The sequence below is a fragment of the Tremella mesenterica genome (assembly GCF_000271645.1).
Source record: "Tremella mesenterica DSM 1558 unplaced genomic scaffold TREMEscaffold_15, whole genome shotgun sequence".
Classification (NCBI taxonomy): Eukaryota; Fungi; Basidiomycota; class Tremellomycetes; order Tremellales; family Tremellaceae; genus Tremella; species Tremella mesenterica.
The window spans coordinates 535,425-556,546 of NW_006711239.1; the positions used below are offsets into that span (position 1 = coordinate 535,425).

The 21,122-nt window shown below is 46.9% G+C and overlaps 4 protein-coding genes across 4 annotated transcripts in view; 2 read left to right on the forward strand and 2 right to left on the reverse strand.

Annotated features, from left to right (window-relative positions):
• TREMEDRAFT_65683 (uncharacterized protein) overlaps positions 1-136 on the reverse strand; it is a gene marked incomplete at both ends in the record, with an annotated part of 5,654 nt that extends 5,518 nt beyond the window's left edge. Inside the window, one exon of the mRNA XM_007007766.1 lies at positions 97-136. Within this exon, the coding sequence (XP_007007828.1) occupies positions 97-136 (40 nt within the window). The remainder of the gene's footprint in view (positions 1-96) is intronic.
• Positions 137-959: 823 nt separating this feature from the next.
• On the forward strand, positions 960-4,838 carry TREMEDRAFT_65684 (uncharacterized protein; the record flags this gene model as incomplete). The annotated part of the gene is made up of 5 exons (XM_007007767.1): positions 960-1,405; positions 1,550-4,182; positions 4,210-4,288; positions 4,550-4,617; positions 4,708-4,838. The coding sequence occupies 5 exons, from the start codon at positions 960-962 to the stop codon at positions 4,836-4,838; spliced, it is 3,357 nt and encodes a 1,118-aa protein (XP_007007829.1).
• Positions 4,839-5,511: 673 nt separating this feature from the next.
• TREMEDRAFT_65685 (uncharacterized protein) lies at positions 5,512-11,489 on the reverse strand (the record flags this gene model as incomplete). The annotated part of the gene is made up of 11 exons (XM_007007768.1): positions 5,512-5,808; positions 5,874-5,954; positions 6,009-7,450; positions 7,497-8,841; positions 8,914-9,090; positions 9,166-9,391; positions 9,436-9,800; positions 9,846-10,289; positions 10,333-10,640; positions 10,935-11,258; positions 11,309-11,489. 11 exons carry the CDS (start codon positions 11,487-11,489, stop codon positions 5,512-5,514), a joined length of 5,190 nt encoding a protein of 1,729 aa, XP_007007830.1.
• Positions 11,490-12,560: 1,071 nt separating this feature from the next.
• Positions 12,561-13,536, forward strand: TREMEDRAFT_65686 (uncharacterized protein; the record flags this gene model as incomplete). Its single annotated transcript, XM_007007769.1, has 2 exons — positions 12,561-13,390; positions 13,506-13,536. 2 exons carry the CDS (start codon positions 12,561-12,563, stop codon positions 13,534-13,536), a joined length of 861 nt encoding a protein of 286 aa, XP_007007831.1.
• Positions 13,537-21,122: the final 7,586 nt, after the last annotated feature.

Sequence of the window (21,122 nt, forward strand, 5' to 3'; positions counted from 1 at the left end):
GATGGTCGTACTCTGTTCCGTCAATCACGACACTTGCACTACGCCTCGAAATTATTCAGATATATAGGGTTGATGAACTGAAGTAGCTCAACTCACCTAACAGAGCAGCTGCGAGAAAACGTCTATTGATGGACATTGTTATGACATGACAGAGATGTGAGACTAGTGAGTTAAACTGAGGGGGGGGAGAGATGTTGCGTCGCTTGGATGCAAAACGGGATAATCCCCCCACCCCTTGAATTATTTCCCCCCCATTTTTGCAATTCATCCGAAAAACCCCTCACCCAACCTGTTATTCACCTCACTCCATAGACTATAGCATGCACTCTTTCAATATGCTCTTTTCTCTGCTTCTTTCCAATCATGCATGTCCCATAGTACCTACTAGACATCCTGCTGGCAAATTCGCGTTGTAATTCGCATGCGAAAGCACCAAAAGTCATCAATTCGCAAATTCACAGTATCAACCTGCGAAAGTGAGTAAACTCACTCTGACTACCCGTCTACTATGTGTTAACTTATCCCCAGCATCTGAATGCACTATTTGATAACCTCTGATAGGTTCAGCTCTTCATCTTGATGTGTATGCATCAATTTACAGCTCGCGAAGCGAGCCTGACAGGGTAACAGAGAGAAGTTGAATGAACTTCTACCTTTGTGTTGTCAACACTGCGTTTTTTCACTTGTCTTCTTCATTGTTCAACTACTTCTCTATTTCTACTTCACAGACACACACACATCCACTCCTCAGCTCTGATCTAAAGCATTCACACTCAGTAACAACATCTTTCGCAAGTCAATTCGTTTCCACACTACACCAACAAACCAGTCAATTTTACGCCCAAACCTCTTCCAATATCCTTCAAACTACTTCTTAAATCACTTCCTACTCCTCACATCACCTTGTCAGCTGCCTCTCCCTCATTCTTCTCACTATTCGCATATACCATCTGCCAATAATGCCTCCCAAAGCCACCAAGACCAAAGCAAATGCGAAATTGAAGGTAGCCGCCCGAACAAAAGCTGCTAGAAACACTGCTGGGCCCAGCACCGAAGACGATTGGGTTTTGCAAACAGCAGCTACTCATCCTCCAGATAATGTCGAACTTACGCCTGCTCATATATTCTTTCATGAGAATATTCGCCCCAACCATCCTGTGTGGAAGTCAGAAGAAGCTATTCGCGAACAGGAGAAGACACTAGGCGGTCCTTTACAACCGTGGTGGCATGCTCAGTCTTCTGCTTTGCCCAATGAAGCTGGAAAAGTTGGCTTTGTGGAGGTGTATGGGGAAGAAGTGCAAGCAGCAGGTGTCAGGATTATGGGGAGTAGAGGCCCATTATGCTTTAAAGACGGAAAGACGCACCATTGTCATAGAGATAAGGTTTTGGCAGCCTTCTACTACAAGTGAGTGCTAGTTTCGCAGGCTGTCCTTTCAATTCCGCTTTTGAAGGTTCCCATTCGCAGCATTCTCTGTTGAAATTCCCCTTTTGCAGTTTGCCTCTCTAAAAATCCCACTTCTCAATTGAGAGGATCCCTAGCTGATTACAGACATCCTAATATCCGTTGCAAGAACATAGGGGATGGACTTATCACCACCATTGTTGACCGCTGGGAAGAAGGAAAGTTTCTCAGCTGCTCTGTGTGCTATTCAGATACACATCTCACGAACTGCACAGTCAGAGGAAAGATGGTACCCGGTCAGAAGAGTGAGTTGGGGAGCGAGGGAGAGAAGGAGAATGAGGAGACAAACGTGAATGATGTGATGGAGAGTGGGAATACATCGGACTTGACTCCATTACCTCAGGAGAAGAGAAAGAAAGGCAAGGAGGTTGCGAAAGACCATTCTTCAACCAACAAAACGGTCAAAACTCCAGTTCACAACACTCGAGCGTCAAACCAAGCTGGTGGATCAAAGCCTCCAAGATCAACTCCAACATGGAAGACCCAACAAGAAGTTGAGAAGAGGAGAACACCTCGGGGGGACACTCCATTGCCTCTGAGAAATAGTGAGGGTTTCTTCGTTGAAGGAGAATCCGAGCTGACAGATGCTGAAGATGACGAGACCATCGATGAAAGCCAAGAGCGAGCCGCAAATACTGGCCAAGGCAAAGCTCAACATGAATCCCTTTCCTCTGAAAACTCTTCCCAGCCATTGTTTGCCTCTTTCCCCTCGATCACAATGAGTCCCTCAAAATCTCAAAGCCATTCGCAAGAGGATAGGCAAGTGAATCTGCAAGGGAACAATGAAGGCAATTCTCAAGGCAATTCGCAAGAGTCTTCGCAAGGAAAGTCTCGAGAAGTAGCCAGCACCCTTCTTTCGCTCTCTCACAGTGTTCCTCCCCCTCCTCAAACCTTACCTGCAGCAATCCAACCATCTCCTTTTCCTCCAGCTGCCTTTTTGCAACCCAACCCAGCTCTCCCGGCACCACAATCAACTACAAATCAACCCCCTGTGCCATTATCCACTCCTTCGCAAGCAACTCATTCATCTCCCATGGTCACTCCTACCCCTTCGCGAACCAGTATGAATCTTCCTTCTGTTCGCCAACAACAAAACGTTCCATTATTCCATTCTACAGCTCAGATTGCTTCAGACAATGCAGTCAAGTCACCTTCCACTGTTTCTGCTGGACTCAAACGTAAAGCCAATGAGCCTGATCAGTCTCCAGTCAAGGTACCACGTTTGGAAGCTGGGAACTGGGGAATCAAAGGCATGCAATCTCCTGCCAAGCATTCACAGGAAGTAGCTACAGCTCCTGTGGTTCGCAAAAACCCTCAACAAGTGGCTCAAGGGTTGGTTTCGCTTGCAGGTCCTTCCTCTCAGCCTGGTTCCTCTTCACATGCTATTGGTCCCTCTCAGAGAACCTCGAGGGTTGACCCTGAAGCTTGGTTGAAGAAAATTAACATGAACAAAGGCAAATCTTCGACATCTGATGCAAGACCAACCGTTGATACTGCTCCTCTGGCCTCAAGTGTAGTGGTTCCTGCGAACAAGCTACCACAATCCAAACAACCTGGTGCTTCGTCCTCTCAACCTGGTTCTTCCTTCTCTCAACCTGCCCCCACGGTGAATCTCCCTGCCACGCCAACTCGATCTTCCTCACCCTCTCTTGGTCCACTTTACGAGAAACCATTTGCTCCATCGCTGACTACTCCGCAAGGCAAAACTCCATTCATTCTTCGTCCACCAACCAATCTTGATGAGGTAGCTACTTGCTTCGACTTGGTGAATCACTTCCATGAGACTGAGGCTGTACATGAAAATGCCTTCGCACAGACAGCCATGTCCGATATCTCGCGAATGTTCCAATACTTTCAACAATCCACAAGCATTCATCGTAGACGTTTGACTCAGGGGGTGACCACAGCAACTCAAGGTGTTCTAGCCTTACAAGATCGCTACAATGCTGCAATTGCTTCAGAGGATGGTCTAAGATCTGAGCTTGCAACAGTTAAACAGCATCTTATCTCCATGGAAGAGCTATATACTTCTCAAGTCAAAATCAATGAAAATCGTGAAAAAGCTATTGAAGATATCAAGAACGACTTGGGTGCTCAGATTGCTTGGCAGAATGCACAGATCAGCTCTTTAAGTGGTCAAGTTAGTGTGCTCAGTGATCGCTGGTCTGCGGCTGTCAAAGATAAGGAGGATATGGTGAAGGAAGTGACTGAGAAAGATGAGAAATTCAGGACGCTAGAGTTCAAACTTGAGAATACCAGTGAGAACCTGCTGGAGGCAGCTGGTGTGGTGCAGCAGGCTATTGAGGACAAGAATCAGCTGGTCAAAGAGAGAGATGAGATTCACAAGAAGCATGAGAAATGTGAGGAAACAATTCGTGGATTAAGTGAAGAGCTGGGGAAAGCTCAAATTGAAAGAATGGAAACTCAAGCCAGATACAGAGACCAATCCATATTGGCTGCCGCTTATATCCAAGAACTTGCAAGAATGAGAGCAGAGGCGGGTCTACCAGACGTGGTGGCTGAATTGGGCGAAGAGGGAAAGGTGGAGTTTACAGAAGTAACAGAGGTAAGGTCCACATCACCCAATGACCAGGAAGGTGGAGAGTATCAAGACACTCAACGGATCAAGATTGAACCTGTTGGCTCTCAAGAACAACGAGAGAGATCCTCTGCTCCAGACAAAGGTGTGGAGGAAAACATTGAATCTCGCGAATGCGAAAGTGAGTTTGTGCCTGCTACCGGGGGAGTGACATCTGTTGGTGAAGCTGTGACAAGGATAGAGGAGGGTCCAGAAGCTGTGAGTATCGAGGAAGCAGGGGAAGCTGTGTAAGTATATTGTCAACCATTGTCACTTAATGTGTTCTGTACACCAATGTGGAAATGTGAGATTGATTCATGGCTCTGCGAAATGCAATCATAGCTCTGCGAAAACACCTTTTTTTGTTTGCAAACACGTGTGAAAGAGTGTGTAAAGTATACACACTCTGTAAATAGTTGACTCCTGACTTTTGTACTGAACTCAGGATAGATTCAATGAATGATAACTCTGAAAGCAAAGCAAGTGAGAGACAGCACTAAGATCAATAGAGAATACATGTTATTGGTTGGTCCGTATATCAATTCAGAGATGCAACATGAAATGTGGCTCAGTGAAAGTAAGTCTACTGAAATGAAGATGTCAAAGTACACTTCAGGAAGTACTTTTTGTGCGAGGAGTACATATTGTGAATAAATGAGATGATCAGTTGTGCTCAGAATGGAGAAAAGGCTTATTGCTTTCGCACGTCATACCCACTATGTCAGTGTTCAAGTCGGGGTGTCACCATGGTCCAATTTGAATTTCGCTACTTTGCCCATGCATACAGGATTGAAGTAGACCTCTGAAAGTATATCTTACAAGGCTAAAAGATCCATTTCATGTGCATGATAACTTGGGAGGTTGGATCCCTTCCAGGGGTTTTGCCAATATATGAGGCTTCACTTCAGGGAGTCACCAACTCCCAACATGAATTTCGCTACTTTGCCCACCTTTCAAAAAGTGGAGATACACCCCCAAAGAACATATTTTTTGACGTGAACTTGTCTTTTGATGTGTCCCAGTGGGCAGGAGGAGTCACGGAACATGACAAACAGTGACTATTTCTTTCCAATAATGTTGATCTTCGCAAGAGTATAGCTTTCCTATGTGAATTTCACTGATTTGCCCATCACTTTGGATCTGAAGGAGCATGCCTAAAGAGCACTCTGAAAGATGTAGCAGGCTGTTCTATGTGTCTCTAGCTTCATACTGGGGTGACCACGTTGGACTTTTTTCATAACATGCTATAAAATTGGGTCATATGACAAGGTATGCTCAAATTGATTGGGCAAGTGTTTCAACTTGAAATATTATGTACTCAATAGGCCCATACATGCTGGCAAATAACGAAGAATTTTCACCAATGCCCAAGGGTAGCCAGCAAAGGTGCTTGTTCGCAGACAATACATAGTACACTTCAATACAACAAAGGAGCAGGTCTGGGGAACCACGACAAACCTGCAAGTGTACCTCACAACCTATCTAGCAGTTCTTGAAGTGAAGGCAGATGAGGACTTAGCTCTTTCCATATTTTGATGGATATCAGATCTTGATTCACAGCATCTTGAGAGGCTGCAGCTAGAATCACTTGAAGAATGCAGGTTCGCAAGTTGATTGATTCGGCCTGAGTCAGCTGAGGACTGTTCAAACCTAAGACAGCTGCAGTAGGAGGAATTCCTTGAAGCAAAAGGCCTGCAGCTGCAGCTGCTAGTGGGCCACAGCTGTGCGAATCGACCTGAACGGCCCACCCAAGGGCCTGGAGAACTTCCTGGTAGTCTCAGTCACAAATTCCGTGCAAAGAGAGCCACTTGCCTTGTTGTTTGCAGCAATTACCCAACCAGAGACCTCTTGAACTGTTGCAAGTCCATTCTGAACTTCCCAGGATAGTCGTTCATCCAAGAGGACTGGCCATTGCTGAAATCAGACCAGACCACAAAAAAACCATTGCTCTCTGCGAAAGATGCTCACCTTGGTAAAAGCCGGCGAATTGTAAGCTCCTCCTGCACCATCAAACATGAGAACCAATTTCTGAGGGCCAAAGATGACCATCGCTCCAAAGTGAGTATCAGGGGCCAGCGAAACAACACCAACTAGGACTCTCTTTCTCCATTCGCCAGTCCTCCCCAAGCAGGACCAAGGAATACCCCCTGTTCGTTGACCTGTCCACTCCTTCCCTGGATCTAGATGCAAGAATGTAAACATCTGATATAAATTAACATCATCCTTCATAATTCCTTTACTACGTTTTTGTAGTTTCAACTTTGAGAGAAGTTGAAGTATATCATATATCATGAAATTCGAATACCATGCCTGTTCGCTACCCAGCGTTTGAGATAAGACCACCGAAGAGATAGCTGATTCATCCCCAAAGAGAGACAGCTTTGCTTGACTGTCAACTTTGGTCTTGCCATTCACACTTGCTTGCTTTGGCTTTGCTTGTGATAGCTCTTTCGACATACTACTAATGGTTTCTGGTGATAGACGGACAACTTCGCAGTAAGGTTTGGCAGATATCACCGGTTTTGCAGACTGTTGGGTCCTCCATGGAACTTTATTCATTCGCTCCCATATCTCCTGTGTATCACCTGCTAATCGACAGCAAGATAGAAGCTTCAGAGGTAGTTCAGGAGGTTTGTGGGAGCTGGCAGTGTTGATTTTCTCAATACGTGGTGGATGCGGTGTGGTAACTCCTGAGCTTTGTCTTTGGTAGAAGAGCATAACAGGAAATCGAGTCTGTTGAAAAGCAGAACTGAGTAGATCAAGTCTTGAAGTTCGATCGTCGTCCAGCTCCCACCAGACACCATTCTCCTGAATCAAGGATACATAGTGGCCAGAATCTGCAGTGACAATAGCACCTTTCCTGCATAGAACACCTTTCAAGGAGAAGTGAATGTTGCTGTTGCCAGGGGTTGTGGAAGGGAAAGCAGAAATCTGCGAAGCAGACAAAGTAGGACTGAGAACAAATGGTGTGACCGAATTCACATTGGATTGTGGACCAAGGTTCCAGACCACATTGATGATGAAGATTGATGTCTTGCTGTTGGTGTCCAGAGTCATCTGAGCTTTACTTCTAGTGACACAAACTCGTCCACAATCCAAGCAATGTCGTGATGTGCATGTTCTAGTCAAGCTTCGCTGGATTAAGTCGACCACACTGGTTTGGTGCGAACTGGAACCTAGCACGGCACTTGGATGTATTGGAACAATTGTCATGGATCGCTCATGGGTGGAATCACCTTTCGCAACGGGTAATCGATGGCCACAGGGGGCAAACACATACTGCCAATCGACATCAAAGACATATGTAGCTTCTACCGGATCGTTGGTGACATTATCTCGAATCTTGTTTGCAATGTAAAGGAATAGCTCCACAGGATCATGCTGTTCAAATTGGTCCACAAGACTTTCATCTCGAAGATCAGCAAGGGTAGCTTTGCACCTTTAAAACCTACTTACCTCTGAGAATTTGGAGCATCTGGGGTATATCTACTATCCGCCTGGTTACATTGATACAGTCAAAGAAGTTCTCCAGCATGACCACCAGTCTGGACACTTCCACCCTTAGTTCGGCTTTGATAGCATTGAAAGCTGCTGAGAAGGATGGAATTCGCAGAATGATATGGAACAAACTGATAGCAGAACAAGTTTGGTTGTAGTTCTTAGCCCCAACTGGCCTTTCGTGAAAGGGGAGCTGCTCAGTACGAAACTGGATATTGCTCTTGTTCTTCTTTTGACTTCGGTGCGGATGTAGAGGCTTGTTGGAAGCAGGCCGGCCACCTTTGTTGGGCTGTGTTGGTTGACTTTCGCTTTTCTTGGGGGTCTCGCAGCCTTCTTCTGACTCAGAACGCATGGCTTTATGTCGTCGACCTATGGGGGGATTGATTTCTTGCTCATTCGCTGGTGTTTCTGCATCAAGATCTTTTGAATCGATACTGACTAACAGACAGCCACTGGGTCTAGATGTAGTATCCCACTGTTGGTCTGCAAGTTCTGTCGGATCGTGTCCCCACCACTTTCGCAATTCCTCCTGGTCAACTTGTGCCGAAGTGGTTCCCTTATTCCCCACCCCTTCCCTTGGTCCCATTCGCAAAGCCGTTGCATATGCTGCAGTCTGTCCTTCATACGCCTCTAGCTCTCCACAGGTTGTAAGACAATGAAGAGCCCATAGTCCTCGACATCTCTTCCCTCTAGACTGGAACCACCCACACGAGCAGTATTCGCGATCACTGGATTTCTTTATTCCACAGTAATGCGCGTTTCGCTTTCGCAAGCCAGACTCAATGGTGAAGGTTTCTTTAAGAGGCTCCAAGCTGCTGGGTATTTCTTCCGAATCACAATGCTTGAGCTGACCCAGCTGCCAGATCTCAAGACCCTTCTGGATCTCTTGTGTTATGTCGGGATCACATCGACCAGAGGTTGGGGGAGAATAGAGATACATTGGAAAGTAGATGTTAACAATAACGGCAAGGAGTTTATCGATTCGCTTATTGGCTCGGGCTTGTAGGAAAACTCTGTCAAAAGTCCTGAATGCCGCCTCAACAAAGTTGTTGGTAGAAAGCGGCCCATCTCTTGTGTGTTCACGAGGAAGACCATAATCCATGATGCATTTGCGCCAGCTTTCGCTGAACCATTGAGTATTCAACCATGTGCGAATGGTCTCCCAATGTTCTTCGTCTCCGTCCAACAACTCCAGTACATCTGCCTCAAACTCTTCATACACTTCCTCCCACTCCTCTTCCACATCACACCTCTGACACTTTCGAAGGGCTGAGAGGAACCTAGATGTCTTCTCGCGACCAACCTGAGTTCGTCCAAGTCGTCTGTCCATCCTTTCTCTTGCTGCATGCATGAAATGAAATTGACAGAGACGCACAGGAGTTCCTGGGAAAACTGTCTGGGCTGCGTTTCGCTCTGCGGCATCACAATCAATCATGACCATGAGGGGCCAGAAGCCATCCTCAGTAATGAGGATGGCATTACTGAGGACAATCTCCTTGTCTTCAAATTCGCTGATGACCTCTGAGGTACCATTCACAAGAGCTTTTGCTTCCTCTTCCACAGCTTTTCAAAAGACAGAGAGGAGATGGGTGTAAGACGCGGTGGTTGCATGATTTGACAGCATTACAGCCATTGGCACCATGTGATTGTGCTCATTGACAGTGGTGAGGAAGGTGACTGGACAGCGAATAGCGTTTTTGTTCCTCCAAGAAGAGTCCATGGCTAGTCCCCTTTCGTGAGCATGGCGAATTGCAGTTTGCAGAGCGTGTTTGGGGCTGATCACACATTGGAAAGTGGCATTGGTGGGAAACTCTTCAGTTCCTCCAAGGACAAGATCGTGAGGGATTTCACAACTGGATGTCAGCTGGGGCCAGTCTGCTCTGCGAATGTGACTCACCTCAGGAATGTCGATGGATTTGCTGAGTGGAGGACTTGAATAGCTGCCAATGGTAGAGTGTCCAGTCTGTCTTGCCTCAATGCTGTCCGTATGGCGGTTGCAAAGTCACTCTCTTTGGGCATCCTATGAGGACAATTGTCAGACAACCAAGTCGCATAAGGATGGAGCTTGGAGATACTGGTGAACCATCGAAGCTTGAGGCGGCTTTCGGTCGTTCCGACCAGTGTCGCAGCATCATGAAGGATATTGCGCATGTGGTAGGATATCCTGAGAAGGCTCAGAGGTTTTGGATCCCCATGGTAGGAAGGTAATGGCTGGATAATTGTGCAATATCCTCTGCGAATGCTTCTAGGAGTCATTCGCACCTGCAAATAAGCTTAACTCATCTTTATACAAAAGTCATAACTCACTTCAACACACAATGGGCATTTTCGTTTGCGAATTGTTGTTCTTTTTGTCTCCACAGGATCCTCTTTGCCCTGCAGACTCCCCTGATCCTCCTCAGCCCACTCATCCCCCTCTATCCCTTCATTTCTATTCCTTGCCTCACTCTCCTCACTCCCCTCATGTCCCTCACTCCTTTCCTCTTTCCTCTGTCGTTTTCGTAGATTTCTCTTTGGACGTTGTGGTGCTGGAAGTGAGGTAGGTAGGGCTTGAACTTGCTGGCAGCTACCACTGCAATTGAATCTCGAGCGCCAAACCAACTTATCAGGACCCTTTGCGAAGGCCTCATCTGAGACATGGAAGACTGCGTGACGTCCGCGAATGTCACTTGGGTGAAGCCCTGGAGGATCTAACCACTCCACCTTGATATGATCTGATACTCTCTGTGATCTGAGGAGGTAATCCTGTGTCTACGGATGTCAGTATCATTTAACACAGTGATAAATAACTCACCATCATGTCAAAAGCCTTAGGAATAAGGTGGAAAGCTACCTCGATCTCCTCGTAACGCTCATCCTGACCAATATCATTCGCAGAAAGCACACAGAAGTTCTTCACTGCAGTGATGCCAGGACCAAGGCTTGCTTTTGTGCGTACAGTGTTGAAAGTGGATGGCTGCTGCTCCTGGATTGATATCGGAATCTGAGTACTTTCGATCTCAATGATAGCTCGATTCCTTAAAGCTTGCTCGCGAATTGAGGTATAATTAACCTTTTGCGTGCTTGGAGGATGCGAAAGGGTGGACATGCTTGTCACATAACCTGAGAAGTGTGACGTTGATGTAGAGGGGGGCAGATATGTTGTGGTTGTGTCGGTTTCAGTGTCTGGGTCACGGGTATTGGGTGTCACAACTGCGAAAGGTTAACAGAATACTGTGATTGAAGAAGGTCTCACCATCAGAGTCATATTTTCGCTTCCTCGAGTGCGAATGGGGAATATGAGATGTGTGAATGTTGCTAACAGGATGATTGGGGATTGACTGGGGCCTTGCAGGGTAAGGAGAGACTAAAGGGACTCAGCATCTGGACACCTGAACTTGTAAAGAGAGCTCTTACCCTGATTCGCAGTGTTATTCGCATAACATGCCCCCGTTGCTACTCCCTGTTCCTCTTGCTCTTCGTCTTTGGCCTTTTCTAGCAGTCTATCTTGCTCTTTCTCCTCTTCTACATCTGCTTCCATGTCCAGTCGGTCAAAGGTGAATTCAAAGTCCTGAAATTGTTCAAGGATATCACCACCATTGTCAATGTAATCGTTGTCAATTGCTTGTTGTTTTTTCAGCTGTTTCTGCTCAAGCTGATGAGCCTCAGAGCCGTGAAAAGGGAAGTCCTCAAAGGCGTCCAGGACATCACAGGTATCTTGAGCTGTGAAAAGGTCTTTTACTGTACAGGCTCAGCATAACATAATTCGCGAATGAATTTCATAAACTCACTGTTGTCTCTCTTTTCTAAAGGTTTACCCCTACCTAGACTAACATCCTGACTAAGCTGACGCTTGGAAACTTTTGTGGGAGTTCCTGGGGACTGATCTTTGTATTTTCGAGCTGGTCGACCAGGTGTTCGCTTAACTGAAGCGTTCAGTACAAGTTGGTGCGCTAAAGACCGTGGGGTCATCAGATATGAGCTGCGAATTAGATATGAGGTGTGAATGAGTGTTATGAAGAGTTATGCTGAGCAAAACGTAGCTGAGGAGATGCAGAAAGTGTAGATATGCATACTCCAGTGTTTACCAGGCGCTCAAAGTATGAGTACGCCCAATAAAAGACAGTTGATTGATCCCCGGGGTCCGTGCGAATGGATCTGCGAATGACATGTGAATTCAACTGTGAAGAGACAACCCCTTCGCGAATGCTGCGAATTCGCACATTTATGGACAGTGTAAACCCCTGGGGGTTAGAAGATATGCAGCAAGCCTTGGTAGGAGGTTATAATAACAAGTGAGGGGTTTTTCTGCTTCCAAGATGGTAATGTGGAAGGAGTGGGGTGAATAACCGGTTGAGTGGGGGGTTTTTCGGATGAATTGCAAAAATGCGGGGGAAATAATTCAAGAGGTGGGGGGATTATCCCTACACGCCGCTTGGATCTCCTCCACTCCTTCCCCACGTGGCCGCTGTGTGGCATGTGGCACCTGGTGCAATGTGGTGGATTATGCTCACTTGGCGCACGGTACAGATACACCATCCTTTGGACCGGAGACTCGCCTACCCTCTTGAGACTCGCCTGGGCTATACACGTCTCAGAGTACAGTATCTCTAGAGGGGAGGAAAGATAATGGTAATAACGGTAGATGCTGGCTTGTTGTTTTGATGTAGCTCATAAGGGGGAAATTTCCCATCAATCTCTCCCTTCCCCCCTTCTCCCCTTCCCTTTCCCCTCTCCCCCTCTCCCCCTTCCATGATGAGAGCCTCAACACACTTTTCTCACCACTTGACCTGGTTTTTTCACGTATGTCCCTCCATTGTTGAGTTGACCACAGGGAGTAGAGGTAGTGGTAGGAAGGCGGCACGGCGGTCAACCTCAACCTCGACGAAACCGCGTAGACGGGTGAAGGCGGACTACGAAATCCGTCAATCCATTGTGGTCCAAAGCTGTGTTGGCCAATCAGGGAAATGCACAGTCCTGGATAAGTAGCTCTCATTATTCTCACTGATCCTAACTGCTTCTGACATCAATTCCACCCACATCATGTCCCAGACGTTTCAAGAACCCAATCCGGAAGTCCCGTTTCCCGACCACGCATATGTTGTTGGGAAGTATGATGGATGTTATCTCCAGACTGAACAGAGTCTCCCTAGAGTCTACAAACCCTTTTTGGGGCAGGAGATCAGTGGGGATGGGCAGACACCTAGCTGGGACCCACAAGCAAACAGTTATCAGAGAGTGTTTTGCCATGTCTTCAATGGGTATTGGGGAGAGGGCTCTGAAGTTCAACTTCCCGAGTATCTGACCTCTTCAACCGGACGGATTTTCAAATGGGATTCGGTAGCTTCCGTCTACGGGCTTATCCCAATCCTGAATGCTGATATACCGCAGTCTCATTTTGCAAACTTAGAGGTCCAGCAAACATCAATGAGGAGGATGAGTCAAGGTGGTGCAGTCTTTGATGTGACTCCTGAGTCGGAGCATATTCCATCTGTTGAGTGTCTCACTTGTCAACAGTTCGGGATAGCCTGCCGGTCTGGTTCAGTGAATGACAGTGAAAACGGAACAGCAAGATTAAGTGTAAACGATGGTTACATACAATTTCAGATATCCAAATGTGGACCGTGTACTCGGCGTGCAGGAACCGACTACTTCTGTCTCTTTCCATTAGCCTTTCCATTTGCCTCCCAGGATGCTATTCCAGAAGAGAAACACCCTTCAAGTTTGGAGGGTGAATCTAGAAACCAAGATCCATTCAGGCACTCATTGAAGGAATCAGGAAAGCACGGTTTCGTTAGAACAAGCTGTCAGACGTGCAGAGATTCTAAACAAAAGTGTGAACCTTCACCCGAGGGTGATTCTGCTTGTTTGAGGTGTGTTCAACGAGGGCTTGGAACCCAATGTGACAAGAGTATTATAATGAGTGAAGTATACAAGGATGTTGCAAAAGCTGCATACAAGTTGTCCCTGAGTTTGACATCGGGGAAGAGATCAAGCTGCCAAAGCTGCAGGTCTTTAAAAGCCAAGTGTGAGCTTGCAAAGGATGGGAGCTTGGCTTGTCGCCTGTGTGTTAGCAAAGGACTTGAAAAAAAGTGTGACAAGTCTGTCTAATTGAAGGATAGTGCAGTGGAAGAGTCAGAGCACTGATTTTGACCACCGGCGTCTTAATGGAGCAGGATTTGTATAAACACACCTGCACTTGAAGAAACACGTACTCACTGTACTTGCTGTGATGGCTGAGTCTCATTTGTGAGTCTGTATCTGATGCATGTTAATATGAATTTGAGTTTGATAGTAGTACACTTTCAAGTTGCAGTGATAGACCCGACAGAGGGAGAAAAGGTAATTGCTGAGAACATTGCCGATGGCATAGCTCATCTCCACCTCACTTGCCGTTAGCCTTGTTGGAGGGATCAGATAAGCTACACACGTTGAAACTTTTCTCCTGTTCGTTCGTTCATATCTTTATGCATTACTATATCGTTCGATTACAACTGATTATGAGACCCGTGCTTTAACCGACTAAGCGAATTCAGCAAGCATAACCTACCCATCGCTCGTTCACTTGTTCACTCGACCAGCCCGACCGACCGGCCTCCTCGCTCGTCTCGTCACTGCTGGAGTATAGATAGGGAAGTCAGGAAGACTAGCCTTTTGTGTGAGTGGGAGTGCGACGAGCCTTAGGTTCTTATACCAACAGTCGCTTCACTTGAACGTCATTGTCTTCTTGCTTGTTCGAACGGCTGACCACCACATACATAGAGAACTTGACCGACATCGACTAGATCGGACTCGTCCTGTCCTGTCCTCATCTCGCTCGATATCAGCATCATCACCCCCATCATGTCGTCCAATGATCTCTCCAAATCGTTCGACACTGTGCCCAAGCTCACTGGGAAAGAGAACTACCTGGTATGGCATCAGAGGTTAACAGTTGTCCTCTTCATGACTCGAACTCGCTCGTTCGTTCTCCCCACCACCATTGCACCAACTGCTACCACTACAATCCCTACAATCCCCTCCACTGGATCATCCCTTTCGCTCGAAGCCTGGAACGAACGAGATGAACAGGTTGCTGCCGCCATCCTCCACTCCACTTCTGAGGATATCCTCTCTGCTCATCTTCACCTTTTGTCACCCATTGATCCTCCTTCGACCGATCGACCGGTTTCCACCACCATTTCCCCTGCTTATCGAGCTCGAACAATCTATGATTCGCTCAAGAAGACCTATGGAACTACTGGTGCTCAATATTTGTTTGCTCTTGGGAAGAAATTTGTGGAGAACCGGTGTTCAGAGGATGAGGATGTTGAGGAATGGGTGAACAAAGTGCTCGCTCAATATCGTGATCTCAAAGTTCTTTTGTACGATCTCGATCAACTCTGTGTAAATGTTCTCCTCAATGGTCTTTCTGATCGCTTCAGTTCGTTCATTGATGGCATCTGGAAGGAAGATGATACACCATCTGTGGAAAACATCAAGATCGAAATCCTTCGAGTGAACGCAGGTCAGAGGAACCGAACGAACGACAAGGCTCTAGCAGCTCAAGTTTCCTCACTTTCCATGCGACAAACCTCAGCTGCTCGCTCGAGCGAAGACTCCCTCATGGTGTTCTATGCTGGATTGAAGAAGGCAGGGAAGGGACCCAGTAAGGAACATCCCTGTGCTCGATGTGGATCGGTTGATCATTGGGTGGTAGACTGCCCAGTCCCTGCATCCTTGAACGAGCGAGGATGTCATGAATCACACCATCACGTGTTCCTTGTTGCGCAAAACAAGTTCAACCTCCACTTCCGTGTTTTAATATTTCACCTCTGCTCTCATGCCTATCAGGCATAAACTCCAAGTATCATTCTAGTACGTCGGTGCTTAGCTTCCATGCCTGCAAGGCATAAGTCCCCAGTAATTCTCTTGTCTCTAGTTCCTCTGTTCTTATGCCTGCTAAGGCATAATCTCTCAGTCTCTTGTTCTCGCAGCACTTCTATGTTCTGCATAGTTCTTCATAGTTCCTCATCGACCACCTTCGACAAAGTCAAGCGACTTCCGGCGCATCCCATAGGATGTCATAGTAGGACGTAGGTAAACGCAGATATGGCATCGTAGGATATCAGTGGTTATCGGTGGGATGCAAGGCAATGCATGCAGGACAGTGCAGGACGGTTCAGAGCGCTCGTATTCCGCAGGTCTGCACGAGCCTCTTGGAAAAGGCTGATTTGTCTATATAAACCCTATCTTGTACTTTGTAGTCTTCTTTAGTTCTTGATCAAAAGTCATTTCCATTGCCACCCTTTTGGAGTCCAATCCATTCCATTCCAGTCCAGTCCAGTCCATTCCAGTTCCCTGTAGTCTTGTCAGACAAGCCAGAGACATTCCTTGGGTCACAGTCCCATTCCTTGTTGGACTCAGTCTTGTTATCTTAAGTATATTCCTTGTCACTCCTAGTCCTTGTCCCCTTGTCCTTTGGCCTCTGTCCCAGGGTGGGCAGTATCCTTGACAGAGGAAGAACCAAGAAATGGAAGGGAAAGAAAGGAAAGGGTCCATCGAAGGAGGTTGCTGCCCCTGTAAAGACTGAAACAGAGATAGCTGCCATTGCCTCACAAGCTATCACCTCGTTCGAATGCAATGATATCGAACATCTCCTCCTCACCACCGACATCAACTCGATCTCACTCGCTGCTGGATCGAGCCAATGGATCCTTGACTCTGGGGCAAGTGAACATATGAGTGGGGATATCAATTGGTTGAAAGATCTCAAGTCAACCGATTCAATCGCTCGAATCACAACTGCCGGAGGGAGAACTCTTGCAGCAAGCTCGTGCGGCTCGGTCAATCTGACCAACCATCTCGCTCACAAAGTATCACTCAGTCGAGTTCTTTATGTACCTGATCTGGGATTCAACCTCATCTCAGTATCTCGACTGGACTCGCTCGGAGCAACAGTGGTGTTTGGCGGCGGGAAGTGCTCTGTCATGAAAGGTGAGCTCGAGGTACTTCGAGCGCACAAAATGGATAAAGTGTATGTGGTGGAAGCTGGAGAATGGTCTGATCGAACGACCGATCTGAAGGACATGGCTCGGATCTTACCCACCTCGTTCGAACCCACTACTCTTGCATTGGCAACCAACAACATCAAAGCCAGTAATACTCGAACGACCTGGGACATCTGGCACCGACGCCTTGGTCATCTATCCTCTAGTGCCATGAAATCACTCTTCGGTTGAATGAGCAACGGAACCTCACTCGCTCGCTCGACACCTTCTAAAGATGTGTGTGAAGGTTGTGTCATGGGAAAGATTGTGCGCCCTCCTTTCCACCAAGTGAATCACGAGCTGAAGTCATCCTAGACCTCGTTCACACCGATCTCTGCGGACCAATGGGAGTTGGCTCGGATGGAGGAGCACAGTATATGATGGTACTGGTGGATGATCATTCGAGATATACGTGGTCGTTCTTTCTTGCTCAAAAGTCAGATGCATTCGGTCGATTCAAAGAGTGGCTTGCTTGAGTCGAACGAGTTAGTGAGCGGAAACTCAAATGTCTTCGTTCAGACAATGGAGGAGAATTCACAAGCAAGGAGTTTGAAAGCTATCTTACATCGCTCGGGGTAGAGCACCAAACCTCAGCTGCCTACACTTCTCAGCAAAATGGAGTAGCAGAGCGAGCAAATCGAACTATTGTCGAACGAACAATTGCACTCCTCCACTCAGAGAAACTTCCTGTCACTCTATGGGCAGAGATCATGGCAACTGTTGTGTATCTCAAGAATCGATCACCATCTCGCTCGATCAAAAATAAGACCCCACTCGAGATGTTTGCTCATATCAAGCCTAACTTATCCAAACTCAGAGTTGTTGGATGTGCGGCTTGGGCGCTCGTTCGGAAAGGCGCTCGAGATAGTAAACTTCAACCTCGTGCAACCTTGTGCTGTCTCCTTGGATATGCTCTTACTCAGAAGGCGTACCGACTCTGGGATCCACTCGCTCGAAAGGTGATCATCTCGCGCGATGTCATCTTTGATGAATCTATTTCACCACAGAGAATGCTTCGCTCATCTCCTTTGCTCGCTGAGTCGAACAAGCTCTTTCTACTTGACACACAGCTTGGTGCTAAAACAAGATCAATGGAACCTGCACCCATCTCTCAAACAAGTACTTCGAGCATCTCGAGTTCGTTTGATGCGTTCGAAGTGGTGGGAGATGAAGAAGTGGTGGGAGCAGAAGGACAGGTGGGAGATGGAGAGAGGGCAGGAACAGAGGAATTGGTGGGAGATGAAGGGCAAAATCAAACGAATGCAGTGGCTCGATTCCCGGGTTGGCAATATGAGGAAGACCCCCGTTTTGCTCGAGAGCATGCTCCCTCACCCGAACTGGAAGATTGTCAACCTGAACAAATGCGAACTCGCTCAGGTCGAACATTTGGTCTTGTCTCCCAGTACCCAGACTACGAGATCGAGCTAGACGATTTCCTCGGTCGACCGGGTGACCATGATTTTTCTCCTTCAGATGCTCGACTCCCTCAATGGCCAAATCCCCTCTCTCCATACTCGCTCGCTGCCTTTGCGGCACGCATCTCGGTCGATGAGCCTCGTTCATGGGAAGAAGTAATCCAATCGCTCGATTCAAAGCAATGGAAATTAGCTGCTCAGGACGAAATGAATTCTCTTCAAAAGGCAAAGGTCTATCATCTAGTACCTCGATCGATTGCTCGAGGCAGGATTGTAACCTGCAAATGGGTTTTTAGGGTCAAGAGATTTGCCAATGGTAACATCGATCGGTTCAAGGCTCGATTAGTCGCTCGAGGTTTCACTCAACAACCTGGGATTGATTATGATGAGACATTTGCCCCTGTTGCCAAGTTTCAATCCATTCGAACAATCCTTGCACTTGCTGCCATGCACGATCTCGAACTTCATCAGATGGATGTAAAAACTGCCTTCCTCTATGGTTCGCTCGATGAAGTAGTCTACATGGAACAACCAGAAGGGTTCGCTCGAGATGAGAAGATGGTCTGGAAACTGGACAAATCACTCTATGGGCTTAAGCAAGCACCTCGAGCCTGGTACCGCGAACTTGATTCGACACTTCGCTCACTCGGATTCACTCGAACAATGTCTGATCACTCAATTTATGTTCGAGGTCAGTTTGATGATCTGACCATTGTTGGAGTGTATGTGGATGATCTCACCATCGCCGCATCTCGCTTGAGCACACTTGAGACCTTCAAGAATGAAATGTCAAAGCGATATGACATGAAAGATCTTGGCGAGCTGCACTTTATCCTTGGTTTACAAGTCAAGCGCGATCGATCGAAGCGCGAGCTCGATCTATGTCAGACTCAATACATTGATACCATCCTCACACGCTTTGACATGCAAGAGTGCAAACCAAAAGAGACACCCATGAAGGAAAAGACAATCTTACATGCTCGTCTGCCTGAAGAAACCCTGACCGATCAAGCTCGATACCTGACAGCTATCGGTTTGCTCATGTAGGCAATGCTTGGAACTCGACCGGACCTCGCCTATGTGGTTGGTTTGCTTGGTCGGTTCTCAAGTGACCCCTCTATCACTCATTGGGAAGCAGTCCTCTCTGTCTTACAATATCTCAAACAAACCCGAACGGTCGGTATACGATATGCAAACGGTGGGAGCGAACTGGATGGATTCAGTGATGCAGATTTTGCCACGAGCAATACCAAGCGACGTCGATGTACAAGTGGTTATGTGTTTCGACTCTGGGGTGGGACCATTAGTTGGCAGTCAAAGCTTCAGCCGTCTGTTGCTCTTGCCACAGGAGATGCTGAATATGTGGGACTCGCTCAAGCTGCTCGAGAAGCAATGTGGCTTCGATCGCTCTTGTCAGAACTCGGATTTGCTCCCAAAAAGGCAATCAAGCTCTATGGGGATAATCAAGCATTGATCGCCATCGCTCGAAATCCAATTGGTCACTCTCGAGCAAAACAGATCGATATTCGGTTTCATTATCTTCGTGAACTCGTTGAACGATCGATCATCAACATTGAATATGTCAAAACTGCTGCAATGCTTGCTGATGGACTCACAAAACCCCTATCACCAACTCTGTTCGCTCGGTTCACAGAGATGCTCGGTCTATTGCTATTTCCTGCTAGCAGTGAGAGTGCTTGTGTAATCATTACACTACCGGATGAGCCTCTTGATTACACCCGCTTTGGTGACTCTGCCGCATCCGGCCAGATTGACACTTCCGGTCAACTAAACACTTCCGGTCGACTAAACACTTTCGATCAGCTAAACACTTCTGGTCGACTTAACCCTTCCGGCCCAGCAGAAGATTTTGGAAGCAACAAGCGAGATCCCATTTTTCCATATATGAAGAACACCGTAGATTGTCACCACTCATTCAACAACCTGCCTTCAGCTACAGCTCAAGCTCAAATCGACCGAGCCGAATTCATTCAAGAAAACGGTCAAATCTCCTTCCCTGGCTGCCAAACTTGCCGTGATTCAAAGAAAGGCTGTATAATCCTTCCCCTCTCACATCCTCGTGCGACCAAATTGTCCAAATGTAGCACATGCACCCTAAACAAGCACCCCTGCTCCATTGACTCCAAGCATCAAAGGCAAAACTTTGATGCTCAAATCAAAATTCACCCGGACCAACTCTCCACTTCTGACTGCCATCCACATTCCGACATAAATTCTCAACCCTCTACCATCGATGCACAAGAACGCTCATCGTCATCAGCAGCACTTCAAAAACTGGATGAAGTTATTTCAAACATGGAAACGGAACTTGCAAAATTACGACACATCAGATTAGATTTATCAAAGGAAGTTGAGAAAGGTGATGAAGAGGGAGACAGTAATAAGGAGAGTGAAGCGGGAAATGAGAGTGAAGCGGGAAATGAGAGCGAAGCGGGAAATGACAGTGAAACTGAAAGCCACACAACAATGGATTTGGAATAGTCATGCGCACGGAATACCATCCTACCGTTTCAACAGTGTTTGCTTGGTGGGAGTGTTGGAGGGATCAGATAAGCTACACACGTTGAAACTTTTCTCCTGTTCGTTTGTTCATATCTTTATGCATTACTATATCGTTCGATTACAACTAGCCTATCATTTTAACCCCGGTCTAATATTGTGAATCACTAAGTGGTTAAAGAGTTCTACACCTCTCAACCCTTGTTGATTGCATTCGGAAACATCCTCAACCCTACTAGATAAGGTCCCATAGTCACAGCACGCTGCATGCTAAAACAAACTTTAGTCCACGTGAAGACTCAAAGTACTCTTGGCCATAGAAGTCACTATCAACCTTGATAAACACACACCACCCGGTTCCTTGACTGTGTTTTGAGACAGAGGACCTTGTGGAGTTCACACCTCTAACCTGCCTCCTCCCCTCCGATGACTCTCTCCTTTGACCGGACACCGTCGCTTGTCGGAGTCACGCCTTTCTTTGTTTCAACTCTTTAAAGGCTGACGTGATTCAAAGTGGATAGAGTATGAGAATGTCACGATGTAGATGAGAAGGAGGATGCTTGAGTGAGAGTGATGTATATAGTAAAAGAAAGAGAAGGATAGACGAGTCGAAGTAGTGGTGTGTGGTGATTTCAGGGTTC